Here is an 18,804-nt window from a genome sequence, read left to right on the forward strand (position 1 = left end):
TAAGTAGCTCAACCTTTTCCTTATCTTTAGTTACTCTATTCTCCACCGGATCCAATGAAAAGTAGAGGTTCTCCTTATCCCAGGTTTTGCTATTAATTTATTTATAGGAATTTTTTCTATAACATATATAACATTTGCTATAAATTTTTTCAGAGACAATTTTTTTATTATTTTTTAGAGAAGTGGCCAGGTTAATCTCTAATTGAGATTTCACCTCTCAGCTTTTCTTTCTGCTTGACCTAACAACATCCTCAAACATTTCCGAAGTCGCCTGACCTTCTGTCCAAAGTTAATGCACCCTCTTCTTTTCCCTAGAGTGCCTACCAAACCTCCATGGGCAGCCAGGGCAGTCATTTTCCTCACCAGCTCATCTTTTGCCACACTGGGACAGGCTGCTCCTTCCCCCTTAACATTACTTTCTTGAAATGTGTCCATCCTCCCTGGACCCTTTTGTTTTTAAGGGCTGTTTCCCTTAAAAAAATCAGTACCTGATTCAGTACTCTCCAGATCTCCATTCTAAATAGGCCAAAGTCTACCCTGCCTAATTCCAGTGTGGCAGTTTTGTTGCTGCCCCTCCTTCTTTCACAGTACAATGAAAACTTGATTATTTCATGGTCACTGTGCCCCAGGCAGCCTCTGACCCCCACATCTGCCACCAGCCCTTCTCTGTTCATATTCTGTATTTTGCACACATATTCATTGATTGTCCTGGACTAAACATACATCTGATAATCATTTCCCCAAAATCATTAACATATTTCCCCTCCCCTTTACCCATGCTCTCTTCTGTCCTGGGGGTCTCTCTGGTGGTCCCTGGTGGTCGTGGACCCCAATGTTCCCGTGGGCCTGGCTGAGCTGGCAGGACACTGAGGCTGGTGAACTTCAAGACAATTTATCATCCGGTAATATGAGGTCACAGAGTGGGCTATGACATCACAGAGTGGGTTATGTGAGGTCATCGTGCAGCTACAGCATCATAGACTGTCTCTGACATCACAGAGCTGGCTGTGATGACAGAGGTCTGACATCACAGAGTATACTGTGATGTCACAGAATTTTGCTGTGACATTACAGGGCAGCTCTGTGACATCACAGAATGGATTGTGGCATCAAACACCGTCTGTGTGAGATTAAAAAATGGGCTGTGGCATCTCAGAGCAGGCTGTGACATCACAGAGGGGCTGTTTGACATCCCAGGAGGGCTGTGTGAGGTCACTGGTTGGTCACTCCGCCCCAGCTCCCTCTCACAGTTTCTCCCAACAAGTCCAATGCTGTTCATGCCCAGCGGGGTCCCTGTCCCCCGCTATCCCCCCGGCCCACCTGGAGCCACAGCCTCCACCAAAGGATGTTCCACAGGATCCACCCCAGAGCCTGACTCGGGGAAAAGGGGCCAGGGCTGTGTGACCAGGACATCAAGGACGTGGATTATCCAGGTCCCTGTGGCCTGGGTTGGGTTCCCCAGGGCAGGAAAGATGTCTGGCAGCTGGAGCAGGTTTAGGGAAGGGCCTCCAAGGTGGGGCTGGAGCCCTGGGGCTGTGAGCAGAGGCTGAGGGAGCTGGGCTTGTCCAGCCCGGAGCAGGGAAGGCCTCAGTTATTGGCTAATTTCTGGTCTGAATGCCTGGATTTTGTTTGGTTTTGTTGTTGCTTTGTTTCCTTGCTGTGCCTGAAGTGTCCAGTCAGGAGCAGAGTGACTCTGGCCAAGGAACTTTGTGGTGCTGTCGCTTAATATTAAATCTGGTTTTTGCCGCTCCCTTGCTGGGGATTTTTTCAGCGCTCTCAAGCCCTCGTTGGTAACAGGGTGAAGGAGCCCTGGCCCAGGCTCTGGCCCTGGGGGACACGGGGACGCTGCCGGGGGGTGCCTGTCCCCCTGTCCCACCCCCCACAGCCCCGTCCCCCGTCCCCGTGTCAGGCTCTGGGGTCGATCTCGTGGAACATCCTCTGGGGGAGGCTGCGGTGCCGGGGGCAGGGGGACCCGGGGGTACAGGGGACCCCGCTGTGCACGAGCAGCGTTGGACTTCTCTGGGGGAACTGTGAGGGGGTCTGGGGTGGAGTGACCTCCCCAGTGACCTCACGCAGCCCCTGTGATGTCACACAACGATCGCCATGATGTCACACAGCCCTGTTATGTCACACAGCCACCACTGTGATGTCACAGAGCCATCTCTGTGATGTCACACAGCCCACTCTGTGATGTCATAGTGCCCCTATGATGTCACACTGCCTTTGTGATGTCACACAGCTATCTCTATGATGTCACACTGCCCCTATGATGTCACACAGCCCTGTGATGTCACACACCCATCACTGTGATGTCATAGTGCCCCATATGATGTCATAGTGCCCCTATGATGTCACACTGCCCTGTGATGTCACACAGCCATCACTGTGATGTCACAGAGCCATCTCTGTGATGTCACACAGCCCACTCTGTGATGTCATACTGCCCCTATGATGTCACACTGCCCTTGTGATGTCACAGAGCCATCTCTGTGATGTCACACAGCCATCACTGTGATGTCACAGAGCCGTCTCTGTGATGTCACACAGCCCACTCTGTGATGTCATATTGCCCCTATGACATCACACTGACTTTGTGACATCACACAGCTACCTCTGTGATGTCACACTACCCCTATGATGTCACACTGTCCCTGTGATGTCACAGAGCCATCTCTGTGATGTCACAGCACGAGCTCTATGATGTCACCCTGTGATGCCAAACAGCAGTGCTGTGATGTCACAGAAGTCTGTGTTGTCACAAAGTCACCCTGCCAAGTCACAGTCTGTTCTGTGATGTCACAGCCTGCTCTATGATGTTACACAGCCACCTCTGTGATGTCACAACTCCCTCAGTGATGTCACAAAACCCTCAAGAGCTCAGTTACATTGAAACACTGAAGTTTCTTGTACTTTGAAGAGATCCCTGCCAGGGACACAACTGAGAAAGTGTGGAAGGAAAGCCCAGAGCCCCAGTGCTTCAGGGCAGGTGAGAAGCAGCCCTCGACATGCCAAGGTGGGCAGGTGGTCCCCAGGAGGCCCAGCCAGCCAGGCCTGGTCCGTGTTGCCCTGGTTGGGTGGTGATGCCTTGAGAGGCTACCTAGAACAGAGCTAGACAGTGCTAAAGGACTAAAGCAGGTGTTTATTAAAAGGCCTTCAAGGGATACACCTGGGGCAGTACAAGAGCCTGGCCCTGGCTCCATCCTAGATGGAGTCCAGGTCACGAGTTTTCCCTGGGGCAAACAGGGAGATTTGGTCTGGCAGGACGTGTAAAACAATCTCCTGTAATATCTACTTGTTCTCACACAGAACCCTTGGCTGCAGGGACACATTCCCATCGTTCCTGCCCAGCTTTCAGGATTCAAACAGTGCTGTCTTTCCCCAGAGCTGTTCCTTCAACAGCCTCGGGAGGGCCTTTTGGCCTCTGGACCCACACTCTGGCTCCTTTATTAGCACTGTTGGATCCAAACCCTTTATCTCCACCAACAGCAGTGATTTGAGGTGGATCTCCTTTTTTCCCAATTGTTTTAAAAACTGACAACATCAATAATTGTGCTACCCTGTCATGGGGTTGAATAATCCAATCTTGTTCAATATTGTTTAACCAATTTCCTTCAATTTCTCCTTGATAATCTGCATCAGTTCCTCCTCCCATGGCATGAGCACTTTGCAAGGCCAAGCTGCAGTGAGCAGTTATCAAACCAAAGTGTCCTGGAGGAATCTGGATTCCTGTTCCTGTACTGTTAACTCTCATTTGCTTCTCATTTATCCTAACTAATTCCAGTGCATGAAGGTCCAGCCCTGCAGCCTCTGGGCTGGCCCTGCCAGGGCCATCACAGCCAGAACAATTTCCCAGGCAGTCCAAGTCTCACTGTCCATGGCTGTATTTGCAAATTGTGAGCAGCCGTGCACAGCCAGGGGGTTTCCATTTCCCCAGGGGGCCATTGCTAAGGGCATGGAGCACATCTGGGAGATGGCTTCTCCATGGGGACAGGTTCCCATCTCCTGGTTTTGTCAACTGCTCTTTTAACAACCCCTTCACCTGTTCAACCAATCCTGCAGCTTGTGGACTGTCTGGGACATGAAAAATCCAGCAGTCTTAATCACTTTATTTCTCACAGTAATAGAAAAAGCATTCTGCATCACAGTATCAGCAAATCCTATAAAAATAGCCAATTTCATCCCTTCCTCCTTTATTCATTGTACACAATTCACAAAGTTTACCACTGACAGCTGGGTCTTGGCCAGTCCTTTTCTGTGGGGTATTCAGTGTCACAGTGAGCAGCCAAAGCTGTCAAATTAGTATTGTCAGCATTATTTCACATTATCAATTTAAAATTATACAGATATGAATACAGATAATTGGGTTATATTATATATAGCTATTATTATTATTATTATTATATCATTTGAACAAATGAACCTGAGTTCATGATTTAAACCTTCTTCTGTCACTCCATGTGGGAGTATTCTAACAACAGTTTTTCCTTCTGTTGGTGCTGTTTCTAATGTGCTGTTAACAAAATCCATCCCCATCTTCCCAAACCCACAAGATCTTTTCCATTTCCCATATGCAATTTTTGGATGCATTTTAAGACATCCAGGGGTTCAGCCTCTTTTAACCGACTGCCCCACTGCTCACATGGTGCTCCCACCTCAGCCCACTCCAGAGCCAGGGAACTCCAGGGAAGGGCTTCCCATCTGGGAATTTCTGATGGGACTGATTCCTCACATTTACATTTAAAAAGTGACATTTTGTGGTGATCTGGCCAGACTGTGCCAGTTTTGTTTCACCAGTGGGCAGGGTCAGCACCAAAGACACAGACACCAACTGAAGGAATCAGTGTCAGTTACTGTAGCTCAAAGCAGCAAAGAATCACAAAAGGAGCAGCTCAGCAATGCACCCAACCATCACCACCAAAGATTGCAGCAGTGATTAAGAAAGATCCAGCCCCAGTTACCCTCAGGCTTTACCATCCCCCAGATCCACACAGCAGCTGGGGAAGCTGTCACAGCCAAGGGCTGCAGAGCCACTCCTAGACACTGGCAATTCCTGCAGGTGCCTCCAGCCACAGGTGAGGCTCCAGCCCTGCTGTGAGAGGGCCCAGCTCTGACAGTGCCGAATGAACAAACTGACAGCACTTCTGGTGTGGGAACATCTGCTTTCATCCTCCTCTTGGCTTCCTCCCAAAGCCTGGCCAGGGCCCAGGAGGAACCAAGGGAGGTGACTTTGACCATTCAGCCCCAAACAAGGCCAGATGTCAGATTTCATGGCCTTGTCCTGCTTCTAAACACAGAAAGGTCAATATATGTTTCACTAATGAGTGGATACATCTATCACAGTGCTAATGACCATACATATTTCATTAATGAGCAGATCCAAAGATAACCTTTGGCTGGAAGGTTCATCCAGAGGCCACCTTTGGCTCAGGGCCTGTTGTTCAGGCCTCACTTAGGGCTGTTGTCCAGGCCTTGGCACTTCAGGGACGTGGTTTAGTGCTGGGCTCGACACTGCTGGGTGACCAGCTGGACTGGATGAGCTCAGAGGCCTTTCCCAACAGAAAGGATTCTGTGATTCCATGATTCCATCTGCTGAATTCAGCCAGGTCCATGTTAGCAGCATTCATTTGCTCAGAAAGTCTCCTCTGGCCCAGCTCTTGTGGCCTGAGGCTTCAGCTCCTTCAGCTCCTGGTGCTCAGCTGCTCGTGCTGAACCAGACGACTCAGAGAGAAGAACACAGTCCATCCAATTCCTTCTGGGACACGGAGAGGGGAGGCTGTGGAAACAGGAGCATTGTTTGCTGTGGCCTCCTCTCTGCCCTTCACGCCTTTCAGCGCTTTGAACCAGCCAAGAGCTTTCTCCAAGAGTGCAATGGAGCAGCTGTTCCTGCTCCCAGCTCTGGCTCTCTCCAGTCTCTGACCTTGCCTGCTTTTGTCCCTCTGCTCCCCCAGGGCTCAGTGGCTGCTGCCCAGGACTGTGGGACTGGCACAGATCCCGTGGTGGAGACCCTCCTTTCTCTGCCCTTGGAGCTGCCTGGGCACAGCAGCCTTTTCCATCTGGAAGCTGCCCATGGACAGGGAGTCCCCAGCTGCGTTCCTTGCACAACCTCCAGGAGCCCAGGGCTGCCATCTCAAGTCCCTGCTGGCCCTGGGGGCTCCCAGGTGGGCACAAGTGGGGCAGCAGAGCCAGCAGGGAGCCTGCGAGTCTCTTCCAGCCCTGTCTGCTCCGAGTTTGGGCCTTGGAGCCTCAGGTGGCCAAAGGCAGCTGCTGCTGGTCCCTCTGTGTGCCCGTGTTCAGCAGTGCTGCTCCATCAGTCTGTGCCCAGCAACGGGGAAAAGCCTCAGCCCTGCAGGGCCAGGAGCTGCCAGGCTCTGCCTGAGCAGCTCAGCCAGAGGGAAGGGAGCTGCTCCCCACGGGAACCAGGAGCAAAGGGCTGGAGCACCTCGTTCAGGGGCACAGCCCAAATTCTGTGAGGGAGTAACAGAGTTATTCACGTGCACGGCTGTGTCAGCACTGCAGGTGCTGTGCCTGCAAACACATGGCTCGAGATGTGCAAAAGAATTCTGCAACTCTTGGCTGGATCAGGATGTCAGCAGTGCTGAACTCCAGCTTAGTGCAAAGCAAACACTTTACACCCCTGCTCATATCTGCTAGTTTTTTTACATCAGGGTATCCAGAGAAAAGTAAACAGAGGAGTAAATATTTTCATTGTTTATCAGAAATGTATCTCATTTTGCTGTACATTTCTTTTTCAGGACGTGTTATCTGCTTAAAAAGAAAAATGAGAGAAATATGAAAGAGAAAACAAGAAACAAATGTGTAGTGAAAATCTTCTCTAACTTTGGATTAACAGGTAACTGATCTTTTTAAAAGGAGAACTCATTTACTTTGTGCATGTTCTGATGGCCTGGATCCATCTTACAGACTGAACTCAGCATCCTTTTTTTAAAGATTTTGGTTTTGTTTCCAATATTAAGATTTTTTTTTAAATTGGAGTTGAAGCAAGAGGAGGATGAGAGATGGATTATGCACACTGTGTCTTGAGGGCAAAAATAGTGCAGTTTGAAACTTGGACCTAAAGTGTTGAAAATGAAACTTACAAATCCCAGTGCATTCTGTGACAGCAGCTTTTCCAATAGGATGTGCAGCATCACAAAGACTTCATCAGTGGGGTTGGGGGTGCTTGGAGCTTTGTCCTGTGCCACTCTGGGATGTCATGAACCAGGACTTCACCTGCCACCAGCCCAGGTCACTCTCTGCCACCACAGCTCCTTGGGCCTTGTGTCCCCAGAGCAGACACAAAGTGTTTCTGCTGCTCCCCCTTTGCACAAATCCACAGAGAGCTGGGATTTTTCCAAGTCTCGTGTCTCCACTGGGCCATATTCCCAAAGAACCAGCAGCACATCCTGATGAATACGGTGAGTTACGTGGACGGTTGTCAGCTCCACTGCCTGCCTAGAAATCCTGAAACTGCTTCTAAATTCTGCTCCTTCAGCTCCTGGACACCTTCTCACACAGAGCTGGGAAAAAAATCCCCTGGCCACTGGCTAAAGGGTGAGTTATGTCAAAGTCAGAGCTCTGTGGGAAATCTCTATCCTTCCCTGTCCTTTTAATGTATCTGTACATGGGGGTGTGCATGGATGTGTCTTGTATGCAAAGGAAAGCGCGTGCAAGCAATGTGACTGACACTGTCACTGTCCATGCTACTCCATACCCATGGGTACAGAGACATTCTGGAAACCCTGGCACAGACAGGGCCTTCTGTCCAGGGGTACAGAGACATCCAAGAGCCCCTGGCACAGACAGAGCCTTCTGTCCATGGGTACAGAGACATCCAAGAGCCCCTGGCACACACAGAGCCTTCTGTCCATGGGTACAGAGACATCCAAGAGCCCCTGGCACAGACAGGGCCTTCTGTCCATGGGTACAGAGACATCCAAGAGCCCCTGGCACACACAGAGCCTTCTGTCCGTGGGTACAGAGACATCCAAGAGCCCTGGCACACACAGAGCCTTCTGTCCATGGGTACAGAGACATCCAAGAGCCCCTGGCACACACAGAGCCTTCTGTCCATGGGTACAGAGACATCCAAGAGCCCCTGGCACACACAGAGCCTTCTGTCCGTGGGTACAGAGACATCCAAGAGCCCCTGGCACACACAGAGCCGTCTGTCCATGGGTACAGAGACATCCAAGAGCCCCTGGCACACACAGAGCCTTCTGTCCGTGGGTACAGAGACATCCAAGAGCCCCTTGCACACACAGAGCCTTCTGTCCATGGGTACAGAGACATCCAAGAGCCCCTGGCACACACAGGCCTGGCACACACAGGCCTGGCAGCACAGGTTGCTTTCCCCACAGGCTGCAGGAGATGAGAACACAACATTTGCCAACACTGACTGCAAGCCACAGCTGCGAGCGCTCCCCGTGAACCTCAGCTCTGGGACCCCTGTCTGCCCCAAGCTTCAGGGGCTGCAGTGGGAGCCCGGCTGGGCTCTGCCCTGGGGCCATCCTGCAGGGACAGCTGCAAACAGGGAGCATTCCCTTGCCACCAAGAGCCAAGCCAGGGCTGCAGGGCAGCTGCTCCAGCCCGGACTGCACTGCTGAGTGCTGTGCTCTGGGGCTGGGGCTCCCCGCACAGGGGACTGGACTGGTGTGCCAGAGGAGACAGAGAAGCTGCAGCTTCAGCCTAACTGAGGTGGGTGCATGGGCTGGGAAGAGTGGCGAGGCTCAAGGGGATTCACAGAGCTCATCCTGCTGCAAGGACAAGGAAAAGGGAGTGGGAACTCAGCAGTGAGGAGAGCTGAGGGCTGGAGAGCAGCTCTGAAGGACACTAAAATCCAACCAGACCTCTGAGACATTGCTGCTCCTCAGCCAGTGACAGGATGAGTCCCTAAGCCTGGGGCTCGGCCTTCCTCGTGGTGAGGGGAATCAAGGAAGGCAGCAGTGTGATGGAGACTGCCATAGGCTGGGAACTCACTGGGGGAAAAGAGGGAGCAGTTGGGAAGTAAAAGGCAGGTGGGGGAGAGAAATGTTCAGAGAAGGGCTGAGCTACAGCTTGAGCAAGCTGCAAAATGGCATTTGGGGTCATCCCAGATTGATTTCATTTCAGAAGCTATTGAACAAGTTTATTTTTTGGGTGGTGGCATGTTTTCCCTTGGAGGTGTACACTCTGCAGACTTGAGCTGTGTTGCTGAAATGCTCAAGCAAGTCTGTGCTGCAGGTCACACCATTTCTTCTTTAGCTGATTCTGGCCCGGTGCTGAGCTCCAGCAGAGCCCTGGCAGAGCCCAGAGCAGCCTCAGCACCCGCAGAGCCCGGCTGCAAGGAGAGAAACCAGAAAGCGCCCGTCAGCTGAAGGCTCCTGTCCCCTTGTCCCAGCTGCCCGTGGTGCCCAGGCCATGCTGGCCGTGCCCAGAGCGGTGCCCAGAGCTGCCCATCACTGCTGCCTTTGGCAGCAGAGCAGGAGGGCAGGACATGTGCCCAGCCTGCAGCCAGCCACGGCACATCCAGCCCTCAGCAGCTGCCCGGAGCAGGATGCTCCTGTGCTCGCTGCCATCTCCCCAAAGCTCTGATCCCACCATGCCAAGCAGACGGGACCCACCTGACGCCATCCCCCGCTGGAAGAAAAGCTGGTCCCAAACGATGTCCTCAGCCTTCTCCAAGGGCACGGCCCATCCACGCCGCAGCTGCTCCCAAGCACTTCCCCATCCAGGCTGGACCCCACCTGGAACGCTTCCTCTAGAAAAACAAAAAGCAAATGATTGAAAATAGATTACAGACAAAAAGGGGAAGAAGAAAAAAGGTCAAAAATCTTATCTCTGTCAGGGCCTTGAGGAAGGCCCAACCCCTGCATGCCAGGGAAAATCCCACCCACAGGTGAGGGAAGCCCAGGCTTTCTCCCTTCCCCCTGCACTGCCCCCCAAAATAACGCTGATCCCAAAGCAAACAGGGGCAGTGGAGCAGCCCAAGCCCTTCCTTGCCTGCAAAGCAAAGCAGCCCCTGCACAGGTTCTGGAGTCCCACCTGTGCTCCCACCATGGGGGTTGGTTTGTGTCGGGCTGGCTGCCCCAGCCCCAGCCCCAGCCCGGGGCACGGTGGGTGCTGGGGGCTGTTGGCAGGGCCAGGAGCCCACTCCCATTTCGTACCCACCCCAGCCCATGCCCCCAGCCCTGCCAAAAGCAGCCTGGCAGCCGACTGAAGGATCAGCTGCATCCGCCCCAGCAAAGGGGGAACCTTTGGTTCCCAGCCAGGCTGAGCAATGCCCAAATCTGGGAGCATCCCCCTGCGTGTGGACTCACCTGCAAATTCCCTGTGGAGCCTGGCTTTGGAGAAGGTGCCAGAATCCAAGTCCATCATCTTCAGCTGGCCAGCCCAAGGAAGAGATTGTCATCGTTGAGGTTGTCCTTGGTGTCTCCAGCAGCAGCAGCCCCACCTGGTGCAGCTTCTCCAGGGGCTCCTTCTCCTTCCCTGGGGCCAGACCAGGCTGTCAGGGTTCTGCCCAGGGCCCAGCTGTCAGTGAACCAGGTCAAGCAAAACCCAGGGGATGGTGGCCACCAGTGCTTGCTACACCAGATCTCCAGCTCAGCTCCAGCCCAAGAGCTGCGTGTCCCCTTCTGCTGACCCCTGCTCAGAGCTACAGGCAGCACAAAACCTGTCTGGCTGGCTTTGCCACTGATTGCCAAGAGATGTGTGGAGCTGTTACCTGCCAGGCCCCTGGATCCAACTGTGCACCTGGATCTCTCCCATCCTCTACGGCTGAGGAACACCCTGCACCCAAGGATCACGGAAAAGCTCTTCTAAGGATGGCCTCTCCAAGGGCTGCATGGACAAACACCTCTTAATGACATCTTGGCACTCTGGGGAGAGAAACCAGGAATCACCAGTCAGTTGGAGAAGTTGCCCCCCTGTTCCCATGCCCCGGCCATGCTGGGTGTGCCCAGAGCTGGACCTGAACTTCCCCATGGATTCTCTGTTTGGAGGAGAGCAGGAGACCAGGACTTGTGCCACCTCCTCAGCAGCTGCCAGAGTGGGATGCCCACGAGCTGCTGCTGTCTGCCAGCACTGGTATTGCCCCCGTGGCCAGAGATGAGGATCCACCTTGAGAGAGCCGTCGTGGGAACAAGATCCGCCCCCAGATGATCTCCTGGCCCCTCCTGAACGGGTGCTTGCCCATGACCAGGTGGCACAGCAGGAGGCCCAGGGACCAGATGGTCGCTGCCTCGCCGTGGTAGCGTCAGTGGTGGATCCACTCTGGTGGGCTGTAGGACAGGGTTCCTGTGGAACACAGACAGAGTTCAGCAGGGGGATGCTGCTGCTCCCAGAGCCTGGCCCCAGCATCCCTGGGCATGTGGGGGCTGCCCCAGTGGCACACGGGGTGACCGCTGCCCTCTCGCCAGCACCTGGGACTTGTGTACAGGCTCGGGGCTGGAAAAGAAGCCACTGGTGCTGGAAGAGGGCAGCAGAAACCCTGGGAAGGCCCAACCATGACACACAAAAGAAAAACTCACCCAGTGGTGGAGAAACCCACTCGACTACCTGCCTGCACAGCCCCCCAAATATGTGAACAAGTCAAGGCAAACAAGGGGAGCAGAGCAGTCCAAGCCCTTCCTCGCCTGCTCACCAAACTGTCCAGGGCACGGGGTCAGACCCCCCTCTCTGCTACCCCCATGGGGGTTTTTGTCGGGCTGGCTGCCCCAGCTCCAGCCCCAGCCTGGGGCACAGTGGGTGCTGAAGGCTGTCAGCAGGGCTGGGAGCTGGACCCCCTCACACCCCCACCCAAATCAACCTGGCTCCAGCATTAATCCCATCCCAGCTGCAACAGGGGGGAGCCCCGGTGCTGCACCCCGGCTGGGCCATGAGATGCCCAGGAGCATCCCCTGGCAGGGCTCACCTGCAAAATGGGTGTAGGCTGTGTCTTGGAGGAAGGCGCCACAGCCAAAGTCGATCAGTTTCACCCGCCCGGTGGCCAGGTCGAGCAGGATGTTCTGGGGCTTGATGTCCCTGTGCAGGACCCCGCAGCTGGTGCAGTGCCACACGGCCTCCAGCACCTGGCGGAACAGCCCCCGCGCCTCCTCCTCCGGCAGGAACCTCCGCTCCGCCAGGAAACCCGACAGGTCCTGGCACCGCTCCGGGCGCTCCAGCACCAGCAAGAAGCTGTCGGGGAGCTCGAGCCACTCCAGGAGCTGAATGATACCAGCGCAGCCAGAGGCCACCTTGGCCAGCAGCACGATCTCCAGGGGTGCGCTGGTGCCGTCGGGCTGCGGGAGGAGCGCGATGCCGTCAGTGGGGCTGAGGCCGTGCCGGGGCTGGGGAAGCCCTCAGCCAGCCCGGGATGCTCTGCATGCCCCGCTCAGCCCACGCCCGCTCTCCCTGCAGGGCTCCCGGCAGCTCCCACCCTGCCGGGCCCCGGCTCATCCCCGCCCGGCATGGCCCGGCTTCTGCCGCTGGCCCCGCTCACTCACCAGCTCGCCCCAGTGCCGGATGCGATCCCGCGGCACCCTTTTGATGGCCACCTGCGAGCAAGGGACAGCAGCGGGTTCAGCTCGCCCCCCGCCTAGCCCAACCCCATCCTCCTCCTCCTCCTCCTGCGCCCGCCGCCGGCCCCGCCGCTCACCGGGGCGCCGTCCGAGAGCCGCGTGGCCGCGAAGACGCTGCCGAAGCCGCCGCTGCCCAGCAGCGAACCCAGCCGGTACCGCTCCTGCAGGGCCTCCTGCGCCTTCCCTGCGGGCGGGACGCGGCTGTCAGCGCTCGGCCCGGGGCCAGGAGCGGCCCCCGAGCGCCCCCCGAGCGCCCCGGGCCGGCCATCCCCAGGCGTTCTCTGCTGGCAACGGGACAGCGGCGGCTCGGGGCCGGCGGCCGCGCTGCCGAGCGGCGGAGCTCGGGCCGGGGAAGCCGCAGCGGAGGCGGCGGCAGCGGCCGCGCCGCCTGTGTCCTCCGCGGGGCCCGGGAGGAGCCGGGGCCGGGGCCGGGACTGGAGCCCACGTCGGGGCCGGGGCCGGGCTCGGGCCAGGCGGAGCCAAAGGGCGGCGATGCCGCCCCAGCCCCAGGCACTGATGCCCGCCCAGCAGCGCCAGCGCCAGCACGGCCAGAGCCGGGCGGGGGCGAGACCGCGGCGGGACGGCCGGGGATGAAGACGGGGATGGGGCAGCCCCGCCCGGGGCCGGGGACGGGGCGGGGTCATGGCCCGGCCGGGCATGGGGAGAGAGAGACCGGGAGAGGAGGGGACAGCGGGAAAGGGAGAGCGGGAGAGGCTGCGGGACAGCAAGAGAGGGAGAGGAGGAGCAAGAGGGACTTGACAATGCCGCTTCTTTCGCTGCTTTCGCTGCTGCTGCTGCTGCTGCCGCTGCTGCCGCTGCAACTGAAGCAACTGAAGCTCCGGGGCCGTTTGTCCCTGTGTCCGTTTGTCCGTTGCCCGCTCGCCCCCGCGCCCAGCCCCGCACTCCCCGGGGCAGCCCTTGTGCCTGTCCAAACACGGGAACTTTGCCGTGTTCAGCCCAGACCCAGAGTCTGGACTCCTGCCCAGGGGCACAGGAATCCCCTCGGGCGCTGCTGTGCATTGTCCCTGCTGAGGGTCAAACACTCTCAGAGCGCATTCCCTGAGTGCAGAATTTGTACCTGACCCAAGCACTGCACTTACCTCTCCAGCAGTGATTTCCAAAAAACAAACCCAGGGGAAGGCAAACTGTGTGTAGCTCATGGTATTTTACAGTGTCATGGATCTTAGAAGTGGGACCCATTTGGATTAATGGGATGGAGAAGTAGTGCAAGATGGAAAAGAGAAACATAGAAATAAGCAGAGAAAACCATCTTGGATTGTTTCTTTCCATTTTCATTTCATTTCTTAAAAGCTGTTTCAGTTTTCCCAGAATCTTCTCCACAGTCCTGTTTGCTCTTTCCAAGAACCTTTCCTGGAGAACGAGGAAGCTTTGAGCAGCTCCTGTCACAAGATGTGCCACCAGCTGCAGCTCCTCTTGGCTTTCCACACCTTGCTTGCAGCTCAACTCTTGCAGCAAAGCAGGAGAAATATTTGAAGAACTTGACAGCTTGTTCTTCCTTTTCCTTGTGGGCTGGGCAGTTGTGCCACTGGTGAGGTTTTCATTGTTGCTGTTCTACCCTAAGAAACCATGACGGGCTACCAGGAATTGTCAGGGAATGCAAGCCTGACTGAATGCAGAGAAAGAATCTGCAGAGCCTGCAGCCAGAAATGGAGAGCTGTGTGATCATCATTGCAACATCCCCATGGACATCTTGAAAGTGATCCAGAAGATGGAAATGGAATGACAGAGGGAGTTTGTTTCTGTGTTCAGTTTAGAAGCTTCCACATCTCATGCACTGATATAAATCAAGAGCACAATCAGTTCATGGAAAGCAGCAGAACAAGCTGGACCTCTCAGGAGATGACTGAAAGAATCTGAAAAGGAGAAATGCAGACAATGACTTGGTGGACTTTGTCTGGAAGAAGGGTCACTTTTTCCTAATAATTTCTAATCCATCTCCTCTGCATTTGTCTTTCTGAAAAAGGCCATTTCCATCCCAGATTCCCCATGGAATGGGAAGCCTGAGCTTGTGGAAGTGCCTGAGCGATGCCCTGTTCCTCTGCAGGGACACTCAGGCTGGAGCAGGAGCCGGAGCCCTCTGTGGGGAAGCCTCCTCCGAGCTGGAATTTGTGCCGTGCTGGGAGAGGAGGAGGAGGGGGAGAACGCTGGGCGCTGTGTGGCAGGAGCAGGAGGTTTGGGCCGCAGGACATTCCGTCTGCGCCGCTGCCCCGCAATGGGCGGGAACGCTGTGGGGAAGACTGGGGGACACTGGAGCGGACTGTGGATGGCACTGGGGGGAACTGGAAGGGCCTGGGAATGAACTCAGGTGTACTGGGAGGGACTGGGCTGTACTGGGAGGGACTGGAGGGGCACTGGGGTTGTACTGGGCTGTACTGGGGATGAACTGGGCTGTGCTGGGAGGGACTGGAGGGGTTGAATGGGCTGTTCCCGCCTCTGCTGCCTCCCATTTGCCGAGGCTCCCGCCCATCACAGCCCTCAACCAATCAGCGCCAGGGATTGTGGCTTGGGGCAGTGCCTGGAGTATGTGCTTTTCTTTTGCCTACAACTCCCGTCATGCTCTGCGGCCCCATAGAGCCCTATTGGGGCTGGGACTACAACTCCCGTCATGCCCCGCGCCCCACAGAACCCCGGTATCTGCCCCCATCTGTCCCATAAGTGTCCCCCAGACCCTCCAGGATCCCCAAGTGCCCCTCAGCACCCATTTGGGAACCCACAAACTTTACTGGCAAAGTACAAAAACCCAAGAAACTCTGGAAAAGCATTTAATACAACATCCAATCCAACGTAAAACACTTGTCGTAGCAGTAACTTCATTCACTCAGCCCATTTAGCCTGGAAAGCCTTAAACACTTCAGTTGTTCAGGTACCCAAAAATGTTCCATAGAAAGAGCATTAGAAGGAGAGGAAAGAGAGAGAGAGACAGAAAGACAGAAGCTCCATAGAAAGACACACCTGTGGCTCCCAGCTCCTGGGGTTCCAGTGTGGCTGAGACACAAACCCCAGGGGAAGGCAGAGTCCATAGCAGGGGCTGACCTTGTGCTCCTTGGTTTTAAGCCCCTGGGCCTTCGTGGGCCTCCCCCCAGCTGGGAGTTCTGATTGCTCGGGCGTTCAGAGCTGGGTTAGCGCTGTCCCAGCTGTGTGACTGATTGACAGCTCAACCCAAGGTGTCTCGGGACATCGATCTCATCCAGCCTCTGACAGCAACCACGGTGACACTGGGGAACCTCATGGAGCCATGGGTCAGTTGTGACACTCTGGGGACCTCATGGAACCAGAGGAGACCATTGTGAAACTCCCATGGAACCGAGGGCCCGGGGTGACACGGGTGCAGGCCAGAGTGTCACGGAGGAGCCATTGTGACACTGTGGGTCCCCATGGAACCAAGGGAATGTGAGACAGGCTGGTGCCTGAAGTTTTATCTTTCGTATTTTCCAGATTCTGCACTGCATCAGTCTGTAACTCTGAACTTCATACAGACTGTCAGCAAGTTCTCTTCACAGTGCAGTCAGACAAAACTGTCTGACCGAGAACCAAGGACACCGCTGCAGCTTCAGGCCCAAAAAGTGAAAACAACAGCGAATTGAGGAGAGCAGACTGGGAGGGTGGGACTGCGAAACCTGAAGGTGTAATTGGACAATTAACCCCAATATGGAAATGAACCAAAACTTATAAAAGTGTGCAAACGTGTGACCTGTCGTCCATCCTGGGTGTACCCTCAGCCAGGCCCTTGTACTGCCCAAGGTGGATCCTTTGAAGGCCTTTTCAATAAATCCCTCCTTTATTCCTGTCACACTGTCCAGCCTCTGCTCTAGGTGGCCTCTCAAGGCATCAAGGCCTGGCTGGCTGGGCCACCTGGGGGCCACCTGACAGGTCCAGCTGACCTTGGCATGTCAAGGGCTGCTGCTTGTCAGACCCTGGGGCACTGGGGCTCTGTGCTCTCCTTCCTGTGGAAAGAACTGTCCTTCTCCAGGTGCCCATAGCCAGAATTTGGATTCCTCCTCTTATTTTGCTTCTATGCAAAGATTGTTCCCAGATGAAATCTGCCAGGACAGACAGGTCTGGCTGGCTTGGCCACCCAGGGGCCACCTCTCATCTGCCTTTGAGACACTGGGACCATGTGCTTTTCTTTCTCATGGGAAAAAGCACCTTCCACATCCAGGCACCCATGGCCAAAGCTGGGAATCCACCTCCAGGATTCCCTATATCCAAGGATTTCTCCCAGATGAAAGCTTCCAGGAGAGACAAGTCTAGCTGGGCTTGGTTTCCAAAGAGCTGATTCTTATCTGCCTTTGAAACACTGGGGCTTTGTGCTTTCCTTCCTGATGAAAAGAACTCTTCTTCCTGCCCAGGTGCCCATGGCCAAAACTGAAATTCCACCTCCAAAACTCTGTACATCCAAGGATTCCCCCCAGATGAAAGGTGCGAGGAAAGACAGGTCTGACTCTCTTGGCCTATGGTGACCACCTCTCATCTTCTTCCAAAACACCTGGGCTTTGTGCTTTTCTTTCCTATGGGAAAAACCATCCATCTCGACCAGATGCCCATGGCCAAAGTTGGGAATGTTCCTCCAGAATTCCCAAGATCCAAGGATTTCTCAGTGACAAAAGCTGCCAGGACAAACAGGTCTGGCTGGCTTGGCCTCCCAGGAGCCACCTCTCTCTCCTCTTCTGCCTCTGAAACACTTGGGCTCTGTGCTTTCCTTCCTGTGGAAAAGAACCATCCTTCTTACCAATGCAGAAATGGCTGAAATTGGGGTTCCACCTCCCCTGTTCCCTATATCCAAGGGTTGCTTTCAGATAAAAGCTACCAGGACAGAGAGAGTCTAGCTGCCCTTGGCCTCTGGTGGCCGCCTTTCATCTGTCTCTCAAACACCAGTGTTCTGTGCTTTCCTTCCTATGGAACAGAACTGCCCTTCTCCTCCAGGTATAAGATAAGTTGTAACGCGCCTGAGACAGAAGAAGGTCACCCATCGGGCAGAGGAAGACCTCTGCCTTCATCTCCTCGACCACCAGGAGGCAGAAAACGACCCCTTAGCAACAGAACACACGTGCAGAGTACAAGAAGAAACGACATGAAACCCAGAGAAAGAACTCTATAAATGAACTGAATTGGAAAGGGGAAGTTGCGTGCCGTTGGTGGAGCAGGAGACTCCAGGGAGGACAAATCCCCACAGCAGAACCTCGTGGAAGAGGCCGTTTTGAGCAGCTCCATGGCACAGGAAACCAATGGAGAGGAAAATCCCTGGAGGTCCCACAGGAGGAGGGGCTGCAAACCCAGTCCAGGGTGCTCTGAGGAGGAAAGACCCACCCTGTGCCAGGAAGGTGGGCAGAGCTCCAGACAGAGCTCAGAGCTGGTGGTCCATGAGCAGCCTCATGACAGGGAGAGGCCCTATGAGTGCTTGGAGTGTGGGAAGAGCTTCAGGAGGAGTTTCAATCTGATCTGCCACCAGATGATCCACACTGGGGAACGGCCCTATGAGTGCTTGGAATGCGGGAAGGGATTCAGCCACAGGTCTGACCTGATTGTCCACCAGAGGTTCCACACCGGGGAGAAGCCCTACGAGTGTCCCGAGTGTCAGAAGAGGTTTCACACTAGCTCCCATCTCCTTGTACACCAGTGGATTCACACAGAAGAGAGGCCCTTCTGCTGCCCCGACTGCGGGAAGGGCTTCAAGCACAACTCCACCCTCGTCACCCACCACCGCATCCACACTGGGGAGAGGCCCTACGAGTGTCCCCAGTGTGGGAAGAGCTTCTCAGACCGCTCATTCTTTACCCGACACCAACGGAGGCACCGCTAAGGGAAGCCCTGCAAGAGCCCCGCCTGCAGGAAGAGCTTCGTGCGCTGCTCCAGCTCCATCCCCATCAGAGGACCCACACTGGTCAGAGCCCTGGTGACCCACATTCCCTGTGATACACAGAGGGAAGTGGCTGCTGTTCCTTTTATTTTGCCGCTTATTATCTTTTATCTTCCTCCCTTCAAAACACAGAAAATTGGGGTAAAAATCAACAAATTTATCAAAGGCATCTAAAGCCTCACATTTTACTTGTGTTTCAGGGAATCTTGGATTCCGGGAGATATCTGTGAGTATATGGGGGGGGGTGGGGGGTATTTGGTTTAGTTGTCTTTATTTCTTGGCACTCCAAATGACAAGAAGGATTGATCTGTCACATCAAAACCACTCAATGCCACTGAAAACTACTGAATCCCACCCCAAAATTACTCAATTGCATTGCTTCTCAGGGTGAAA

General features: G+C 54.9%; 1 protein-coding gene and 2 pseudogenes across 3 annotated transcripts; 1 reads left to right on the plus strand and 2 right to left on the minus strand.

Annotated features, from left to right (window-relative positions):
• Positions 1-18,804, minus strand: part of LOC128782905 (zinc finger protein 850-like) — a 211,394-nt pseudogene that overhangs the window by 175,693 nt on the left and 16,897 nt on the right.
• LOC128782907 (zinc finger protein 345-like) overlaps positions 1-18,804 on the plus strand; it is a 258,868-nt pseudogene that overhangs the window by 60,455 nt on the left and 179,609 nt on the right.
• Positions 9,111-13,323, minus strand: LOC128782931 (serine/threonine-protein kinase pim-1-like). 3 transcript variants are annotated; one of them, XM_053933483.1, is made up of 8 exons: positions 12,611-13,323; positions 12,459-12,509; positions 11,888-12,254; positions 11,095-11,271; positions 10,700-10,815; positions 10,296-10,506; positions 9,600-9,736; positions 9,111-9,316 (listed from the first exon to the last, which is right to left on the minus strand). In XM_053933483.1, the coding sequence occupies exons 1-4, from the start codon at positions 13,190-13,192 to the stop codon at positions 11,231-11,233; spliced, it is 1,041 nt and encodes a 346-aa protein (XP_053789458.1). In that variant the 5' UTR covers positions 13,193-13,323; the 3' UTR covers positions 9,111-9,316; positions 9,600-9,736; positions 10,296-10,506; positions 10,700-10,815; positions 11,095-11,230. The 3 variants fall into 3 exon arrangements, with proteins under 3 accessions (XP_053789458.1, XP_053789457.1, XP_053789459.1); XM_053933482.1 differs by having other exon boundaries at positions 10,700-10,853; positions 10,946-11,271; XM_053933484.1 differs by lacking the exon at positions 10,700-10,815 and having other exon boundaries at positions 10,296-10,464.

Source organism: Vidua chalybeata (genome assembly GCF_026979565.1).
Source record: "Vidua chalybeata isolate OUT-0048 chromosome W unlocalized genomic scaffold, bVidCha1 merged haplotype SUPER_W_unloc_5, whole genome shotgun sequence".
Lineage (NCBI taxonomy): Eukaryota > Metazoa > Chordata > Aves > Passeriformes > Viduidae > Vidua > Vidua chalybeata.